At 39.1% G+C, this 9,840-nt stretch overlaps 1 protein-coding gene across 1 annotated transcript; it reads right to left on the bottom strand.

The window, feature by feature from the left end:
- Positions 1-1,250: 1,250 nt before the first annotated feature.
- Positions 1,251-9,565, bottom strand: ethe1 (ETHE1 persulfide dioxygenase). Its single transcript, XM_030159220.1, has 7 exons — positions 9,126-9,565; positions 8,158-8,302; positions 7,068-7,216; positions 6,788-6,917; positions 6,541-6,630; positions 5,864-5,980; positions 1,251-1,628 (listed from the first exon to the last, which is right to left on the bottom strand). Exons 1-7 carry the CDS (start codon positions 9,333-9,335, stop codon positions 1,582-1,584), a joined length of 888 nt encoding a protein of 295 aa, XP_030015080.1. The 5' UTR covers positions 9,336-9,565; the 3' UTR covers positions 1,251-1,581.
- Positions 9,566-9,840: the final 275 nt, after the last annotated feature.

Raw genomic sequence — 9,840 nt, 5'->3', positions numbered from 1 at the left:
GGGGGATAAGTGTGTGTGTGTGTGTGTGTGTGTGGCCTTGGCTGAAACAGGCCAGAAAGACCATGAGGAAGAACCCAGGTGTGTCAGTTAAGCATTCATGAATACTAAACAAACCTTGAATGGTGCATTATCATCTGAGCTTTCACTGTAAATATGAATATAGTCTGTATAGATTTTATTACTATTATATTAGGTTTTTTTGCACTATCTTTATGCATGCACACTTGTTCTTGCACTTCATTCTGTTGCTGCCTTGACTGTTGAATTTCCCCGTAGTGGAATCAATAAAGTTTAATCTATCTACAGTCGCCGGAAAAAAAAAAAAAAAAGGATTAGATTTCTATAGCGCTTTTTTGGACACAAAGCACTTTACATTATTGATCCATTATTCATTCGCTCTCACATTCTCCCTCTGGTGGTGGTAAATAATAATAATAATGGATTAGATTTTATATAGTGCTTATCTAGACACCCAAAGTGCTTTACATTCTTGATCCATTATTCATTCGCTCTCACATTGCCCCTCTGGTGGTGGTAAACTACGTATGTAGCCACAGTTGCCCTGGGGCAGACTGACAGAAGCGTGGCTGCCAATTCGCGCCTACGGCCCCTCTGACCACCACCAAACATTCATATGCATTCATACACCAGTGTGAGTGGCACTGGAGGCAAGGAGGGTGATGTGTCTTGCCCAAGGACACAACAGACTGACTAGGATACAGTGGGATTTGAACCGCCAACCCTTCAGTTATTGGACGACCTGCTCTACCTCCTGAGCCATGGACACCCACCCCAAAAAACAAAACAAAACAAAAAAATAAAAATTATTATTAGACCATATTATTAGACCATCAAGTCATCACAAACAATGGTTATGCAATCGCGTACTAACTCCTGTGTGTATCATGTGACTAAAACAGACAGAAATGAAAACATGGAATGCCTAAAAGCACTGTTTTTGTCAGTACAATGCCATAGATATTGATGGAAGAACTGAAGTGATTTTGGTTATTATCAAGAAAACCATGGAAAATGGCTAGATATCAGCTCTTAAAATAAACTCTAATGAGCTATTTTTGTTGTTATCATTATATTTGTCCAAACAAATGTACCTTTAGTTATACCAGGCATTAAAATGAACAAGAAATAGAAGAAAACAAAGGCGGTCGAATATTTTTTTTCCCTGCGATTGTATCTATCTCCCTGTGAGATTTCTCTTCAATGCTGCAAATCATAATCACACAACAGAATGCTGATATTAAAATTTAATTCAAATATAAACCATTCTTGTCTCATGAGTAATAGTGGTTGCTTTTACATTTCCCTGTATACACCTTTGGCACTCAGTTCTAGGACTTCAAGTGAAACTCAAGCTATTTTCTCAGTCAGTATGGGATGACTCTCTTTATCCAAGTAGTCAACAGTTATTCAAATATACATCTTTACATACAACATATATATAACCAATAAAGCATTATGTGGTGATCTCTAGTGGTTTGGTCTGACTCTTGTGTAAATGATTGCTTATTATTTTTGTTAGCATGTTGTTCATTCAACTAAGATTCTTCTTGTGCAGGAAATTCAAACTTGGTGTACTCCACAGACCAGATTAGCAGGCACTGCAATATCTGCAAAGAATGAAGAAAAACAAGACAAGTCAAGCAAGAGATTTCCTTTATCTATGTCAAGGTTTCAACAAGCTGAATGTAAGACTGTGAGATCTTCATAAATGCATATTAAATAGTGATTTCAGGTCTATAGAGGCAAACAGTACAAAGGATCTGCAGGAAAATCAGTTACATATGTTTTGGCATAGTGAATGAATTGATCTGTTTTCAACCTGAAAATATCACTTAAAATATGGGTGACAAACATACGGCCCGTGGGCCAAAACCGGCCCAGTAAAAGGGTCCAATCTGGGCTGTGGGATGAATTTGTGAAATGCAAAAATTACACTGAAGATATTAACGATCAAGGACGTTAAAGTCATTTTAGTTCAGGTTTCACATTCTACTTATTTTATTTTTATCTGTTTATTCATCTCAAACTTTGAAGTAAAGAAAAAAAGAACAAAAAAAAAAACAATAAAAGCAAGAAGTCAATTACATATGGACCCATCAATGGTCATTAATCACAGAAAAAGTGACGAAATACAATACATTTAACATAAATGTACATATGAATCAACTCATAAACACAGTTTGAGAAGGGACAGAAAGAAGCAAAGGCTTATCTAGTCCTGCCCCTTCCTTACTTTCAGTGTCAGATGCATTCAGACCAATAATAACATAACATGTAATGTTAGCTCCAAATTTTTCTCCTTATTTTACTGTAAAAAAGTAAAATTAGATAAAAATGTTTACATTTACAAAAAATGTGAACAACCTGAAATGTTTAAAGAGAAGTGCAATTTGATCAATATTCTGTCTGTTACTAAATGTTTTGTGTATTTGTAGATCTACTGGGATCTGTAAATTATCGATTATTTTTCAGTGATTACGCATCTGAATCACTTCTCTCACGGTGAACAACTTAGAAGTCTACTCCACCACAAACAGTCCATTTGTTTACATACCAAACAGAAACAGAAACAGAAACCGTCACTCTGTTTTTTTCAGAATTCCACGCAGCCACAGCAGCAAGAAGCAATGAAGCTGTTTCTGTGTTTGTTGCTGCTGCGGCCACACTGCGGCTACGTGGAATTCCAAAAAAACCCAAGTGACGGACAGCCATAGCTGATATTGACCAGCTTTCAACTTTTTCCTGCTTCAGATCACTGATGTTACTTATGCCATTTACAATCCACTAGAGCAGTGGTTCCTTTTTTCCCAGGAGCCCCTGCTTGTGTCCAAGATAAGCCAACCCCCTCCCCTCCCTCCAATCACATCCCAAAACTGTACTATCTTTCAATAAAACCATAGTGACTTACTTTCTTTTTTGATACTGATGAGTCAACTGCATTTTTACATTTCTCAGACATGGCATTTTATGCATATGATAATTCAACTCAGAAAAATTAGCTATCTGACCTGACGAGACTGTTGCTCTGGCTGTGGGGGTTACAAAGTTCAGAGATCAATAGGGTGTGGCTACAAAATAGCTCGATATTTTTAAATAGAGACAAAATATATTTTGAGTGGATTCATACAAACTTTTGATTATCTTATTGGGTGTAGAGCAGGGATTAAAGCAAAAAATTTTTCATCTGACTGAAAATTTTCTTCTGGTCAAAATCATTGGCCACTATTAAAAATGATGCAATACAATACTACTATAACGTACAAGTTTATATAGTCAAATTTGGCAATACTGTAAAACACACTGAATGGGAGAGTGTACAGGTGTACATGATTAGTAACATGGACAGAAAAAATGTCATGAGTGGTATTGGTGGGGGGTCTGGGGGTCCTCCCCCAGAAAATTTTTAAAGCTTCAGGTCAATTTTGGTGCTTTCTGGTTAATTTTAAAGGGTATGAAAACCTTTGAAGCAAGTGAAAATAATAACTAGAAGAAAACCTTACTGCAAAAAATGAGTGAAAAACTTTTTATTTAACAATCAAGCCACGCCCACCTCCATCTATTTTTCACGCATCTCTCAATAGTTACCACTTCAGCACCTTCCTCTACAAACGTGTCCATGATGTCGTATATGCGAGCCAAAATAATCTGTACGTCATCAAACCTGCGTCCACAACCCCCTCCCGCCAATATCATGTTTGGATATGATTGGAAGAAATTACGTCAACTGAAACAGAAATTATATTCTGTTACAGATACTCTCTGAAGGTATTTAAAATACAGTGGCTTTGCAAATACCAAGGGTGTTACTCATTCATTCAATTTTATCTTTGTACTGTACCACACAGATAGAAATAAGATGCTAAATGGGTCAAAATAAAGCACGTATGCAGTCGGGCGCGTAACCGCGTAAGGCTGCACGCACGGGAAGGGCACATACACACAAACACACACACTAGTCATATACCGGCCAGAGGAGAAAAGCTATGAACCCAAACATGAAGGTACCTGTAGATCAGTTCTGTCTTCTTCCCTTTTCGCTGTGGTTCTTTCATAATGAAAGCTACTTGTTAGCACTAAACTAAAGTTAGCGTCTGGAGGCTGAACTTCGGTAAAGCTGAACTTGTCCATGTGTTTCTGAGGCACATAATGAGCAGCGTTTCCTTCCAAAGAGAAATAGTCATCAATCTCTCCTCCCAACATAAAAATAAAGAAGTCATCTTATTATCATCACTGTTAAACCTATCAGCCCCCTGTGCGTGGCGTGCCTGTGTTAAACACCTGCAGATTCAGGACAGCAGACCCAGGACAGGATCGCGATGCCGACTGGACTCCACGAAACACGTGGGGAAGTTACTTCAATATGACTTTCTTCCCCCCTCAATTTTTCCATTTGACGGAAATCCGTCGTGGTGACAGAGAACTTTAATCCCTGGTGTAGAGGTATTTTTTTTAACATGCACAAATACATTTTTCACAACTTGTAACCTCAGTGCAGACAAAGTCTCATGCTCTAGGAATCTCTAGCGCCTAGTGGTGGGCAGGTGAAGCCTCATGAAGCACTGAGGCTTTCCTAACAGTTGTGCCAAAAAAGATTCAAAGCTTCAAGGCTTCAGTGAGGATGACATCTAGTGGACAACTGAAGCCATAGAAACTTCTCAAAAGCACACTGAAGCGCCGACACTGTTGCAATCCCATGTCAGCAATAAAAGTTCAGAAAAGACTGCATGGTCATTCAAGTGTTTTGTTCATTCATGCCAAATAATGATTGCATCATCATTACACATAAGTACAACTAAAATCTTTATTAAAAGGAAAAAAATAATAATACGCAGACACTCTCACCCATACTCAACAATACATACCAGATTAACCCAAATAATAAATCTAAATGATATGAAGGGTTAAATGTTAGTTTGGCTCAGAATGCACTGAAACACTGAGTCAATGAAATGCACTGAAAGACTATGAGCCACTGAAAAGCTTTGAAAATTTTTGAAGCAATGACGAACGAAGTGATGCAGCAATGACATTGGAAGCATCAAACGTCATCAGTCACATGTCACTTGTGTTTTGATACAAGCTCCGACACAGTGTTTCGAATCACTCTGCTTCAGGAAGAGTGACACAAGCTCCAAAGTCTTGTTATCATTTGCCCATCACTACTGGCGCCCCCTTGTGGGGGGCGTGCACCCAAAGTTAAGAACCACTGCACTCGAGTATTGAGAATACTAAACAATCTTAGGGTATGGTAAACCTTTGCTGATGGTTTTATCTGTAGCTTTATGATTTCACAAGACCTTCATGCTTTTATACAATTGGCTGTGTTGATGTATGATCTCCAAAAAACACATTTCAATGCAAAGCTGAAGTTTTCATGACCTTTTCAGGTGAAAGATTTTGCAGTGATGGTGAGTTATTCACGACACTTGCATTTCTACAATTAATACTTCATCAAATGTATAACATTTTTAGATGATAGTACTCCTGGTGCAGTTGTGTAATACACACAGAAAATACTGTTGATGACAATGCTGTACTTCTTGGTCACAGATGAGCTACAGACCATGTGAGAAAAATCAAACACCAATAACACTGTTAAAAAAACAGCCACCTATGACCTAACCGAAACCTGAAATGGTTTTGTTTGGTCACAGGTGTTTGGTCTGTACCGGGGCAAAAAGGCATAAAATTCCTTTAGAATTCCTTAAAGCAGCATATGATGTTCGTCACCAGTTTTTCATTAAACATTTCACAAACAAACATTGCCTGAATAAGCCTATACACATGTTCTAGGAGAACTGGAGTTAGGTGACTGTGTGCAAGAGTGAAAAGTGCTGCATACCTATTTTTTCAGGCTTAGGAAGATTGAGATTGTTCATGATGTGGACAAATTCCTCCAGGCTTTTGGTTAAGCGTGGGTTAAACCTGCGTTCCTCACCGACTGTAGACACTGTCTGACCTGATACACAGACAAACACATAATTATGTGTAAGACACGGCAACTTAAATCGTCTAAAAGTTAACAGTCCAAACTAATGATTTTCAAACAGAGAAAGGACGAATTCCACACAGCACAATCATATGTGTATATGTATGCATGTGTACATGTATGTATGTATATGTATATATAGATAAATGTGTACGTATATGGGTGTGTATATGTATGTGTATGTGTATATGTATGTATGCATGTATGTACACATTGTTGGTTTAGAGTTAGACAAAGGGGTGAGAGCTAATAAGCTATGCTTCTTCTCACTCCTTTTCGATTATGACTTTTTTTCTTTTTCTTTTTGTGTGTATCATTATTTTATGCTTCCTTGAATTTTCATTTCTATATTATGTTGTGCAAAGAAGTCAGTTAGTAGCAATCAGGAAGCTTGTATCATTTCCATATTCGAAATAAATCAATAAAAAAAAAATCATGTCAGTGCTAGAGCTGTGAGTGGGAAAAAACATCAGCATATGGGTTATTAAAGATGATGATCAGCCTGTGAGTTATAAAGAATGTTCTGGTACCTAAGTAGTCATGTGCTGGGTAGATGAGGCAGGTGTCAGGCAGGGTAAAAATCTTCTGATGGATTGACTCATAAAGCCTGGCAGGACATCCTGACGTAGAGACAGAAAATCAGAGGAAAACCAATGCATTACTGCCCTCCTGTGTTCATCTAGCAGCATTACAAAAATAAATGCTTTATCCCACTGTGACAAAATGAAGCTCCAGGAAAAAACAAACATATTTGACAAGATTTACAAGTAGGTCTACCCTGCTGGAAGTCAGTCCTTCCACAGCCTCTGATGAGCAGAGCGTCTCCAGTGAAAGCCATACTCTGATCAGCAGACACCAGCGTCATACAGCCGTCGGTGTGCCCTGGAGTGTCTCTCACTGTCAGACACTGAAGAACAGACAAAAGAAGACATCCGGGGAGTCAGGGTCATTGGACTAACACAGATTCAGCAATAAACCGGACCCTGTGCAACCTCAAACATGCAGTGTGTGTACAGTGATTTTATGTAACCTGATATATTACACATGCTCTTCTTACATGTTTCCCAAAGGTGATTTTGTCGCCCTCTGAAAGGTAAATATCTGCAGAGGCACCACTAAGTTTGGAGATGGCACTTTTAAGTCCAACCAGTCTTTTCTTCATCAGTCCAGTGCTGGTGATGTGGTCCGCATGGCAGTGGGTGTTTACTACAGAGGAAAACACAACAGCAGGTTAAATTAATTTTATGTGGCTCTGTGGTGGTGGATTTACTTGACCTTATTAACAATTCTTTTTTACATTTTGAGTTACACAAAAGAACATTAGTATCATTGTGGTTTTGATTTTTACCATGAGTGTGTTTATTTTGACACATATGTGATTGCCTCCTGCCTCAAGCCAGGTCGTGACATACGTTACTTTGCTAAAATGTAATCTGTCTCTGGAACAGTTATTTAACCATGGAGAACATGCCAGGAAATAACATGACCTCTGCCACCAAGACAACAAATGATTCACCCAATCTATGCCAGGCGGTCAAGGTATAATGCTAAATGTTTTGTGCTTGTGTAAACCTGGTGGGACCAGGAAATAATAGCTTCCTGGTGCTGCTTACTTAAGTCAATGCTGCATCCACATGAGGGACACACAGTACAAGTCTAGTGTGGTTAATGTAACAGTAAAATGGTTTCAGACCCAATGATGCTATGTAAGATCTCACCATGTTTAAAAATGAAATTAAAATGGTATCAGTTGCATAATATACAGTCATGGAAAAAATTATTAGACCATCAAAAGTCATCAAAAACAATGGTTATGCAATCAAGTACCAACTCCGATGTGTATCATGTGACTAAAACAGACAGAAAAGAAAATATGGAATGCCTAAAAGCACTGCTTTTGTCAGTACAATGCCATATATATTGATGAAAGAACTGAAGTGGTTTTGGTTATTATCAAGAAGACCATGGAAAATGGCTAGATATCAGCTCTGAAATTAAACTCTTATGAGCTATTAGATAAGGTAAGGGTAAGGGGGCTAAATCAGGTATAAGCACTAACTGATTATCACATTCACTATGATGTAATTCTCCTGCTCTGTCATACAGTAAAACTGTTTTGCAATGCTGCAGCAACTGACTGTATTTACCAGCCACTTTTAGATCAAGTCCCAGTTCCTTTATAAGCTTCACATCCCGGTCGATGGTCTCCAGCACAGGATCGATTAGGATCGCCTCCTTGGTCTCTTTGTCTGCCAGCAGGTATGTGTACGTGCTGCTCTGAGATTCAAACAGCTAAATTAAAAAAAAAAAAAAAAAAAAAAAAAAAGAGTGACACAACAATGAAAGATAGTAACAACATTCTTGGCCTGTTATCTGGTGAATACATATCTGAAACAGAGTCAGAGGAGATAGAACAGATTAATGTCAAACTGCTTGTCCTTATTGCAGAGTGCATGCAAGTTAGTATTTAGTCAAGTACATATTTTTAATTTACAACCAAGGATCCGTGTATGCAGTGTTTACTTAAAAACATTCTAGCTGCCTGACTTGTCTATAAGTCAGTGCACATTATTTTGCCCATTCTGGAGGTCAATGTAGTCATCAAAGTTTACTATAGTACAATGGAAATTAGGTGTGGTAATATGTTTTATGTCTAAAATGTAGCTACATAAAAAGCTTGTCGGTGAACACTCGGTCAGACTGTCACCTGTTGGCCCAAAGGTTCAGAATATGACGATACGCAAATTCTTGTTTGGCTGCTTTAAGCTAAACATAAAGCATTACATCCAGTTTGTCATCATTACAAAGTCATACTATCAGAAATGCACAATCATTTATACGTGTTGACTCATTGTTAACAGTCTACGATGCACATAAGGAGCCTTGTTATGCAGGCAAAGTAAGCAGTACAACCCATAAACATGACTCTGTTCACTTACAGTATCGCAGTTACATTACATGGTCATTTTAATGTTGCTAGTTAGCTAACTTGCAAATAATTAAGCTAGCGGCTAACTGCACTGTCTCGGATTAAAATATGCTAATATGAGTTAGCGAGAATGTTTTGGTAGGTAAAAGACTAATAAGTGACACAGCAGGGGTAAAATAAATGTACTTGTCTGAAGAGTAGTCCGTCTGTCATCGCCATTCTGGAGCAGTACGACCTCCAGGTAGCTTGTAGCGGGTGTAAGCCGGGACGTAAACCGGGACTGACGCGCCTGTTTCTGGGTGCTGCGTAACTCGAGCCCTCGGTGTTTGTTCTGAGGCGGAGGGTGACCGCCAGAGCCCGTTGTACCGGCTTCACTCTGGAAACCACCGAGCACATTCTCGTCCGTTGGTATGTTTCGTTAATGCACCAGCAGATAATAATCAGTGGCGGCGCCTTTTTGACTAGCAGCTGTTGTGCCTACAAGGAAATGTCTCTGTAGGAGTTGGTCTGTAGAAGCTGGTCTGTAGAAGCTGGTCTGTAAAGGCTGGTCTGTTAAAGCTGGTCTGTTAAAGCTGGTCTAAAGCACATGCAGCTGCGGCGTCTTCCCTTCAGGACAGATAGTGTCACTAGTTCAAGTCACCAGACACGGAAGCTAAACTCTCACCTTGGTTGAACTCTGGTTCAGCCCTGACAGTGTTATTCACTTTTACAGCAGCTGGAGGAGGTGCCATAGCCAGTGTTTGTGTTATTGAGCAATACGGGACAGTCCACGATAATCCACCGGCCGGAGTCACGGCCAGGTCAGACTGACAACAAACACAAGCACTTCAAGTGCACGAGCGTGCACGTACGTATGTACGTACACGCTCGTGCACGTCGTATCTGAGGTTCCTGGGGATAC

This window comes from Sphaeramia orbicularis, chromosome 16 (genome assembly GCF_902148855.1).
Source record: "Sphaeramia orbicularis chromosome 16, fSphaOr1.1, whole genome shotgun sequence".
In the NCBI taxonomy this organism is placed as follows: Eukaryota; Metazoa; Chordata; class Actinopteri; order Kurtiformes; family Apogonidae; genus Sphaeramia; species Sphaeramia orbicularis.
Note: the sequence above shows the minus strand (reverse complement) of the source record. Positions and strands in the feature narration are given on the sequence as shown.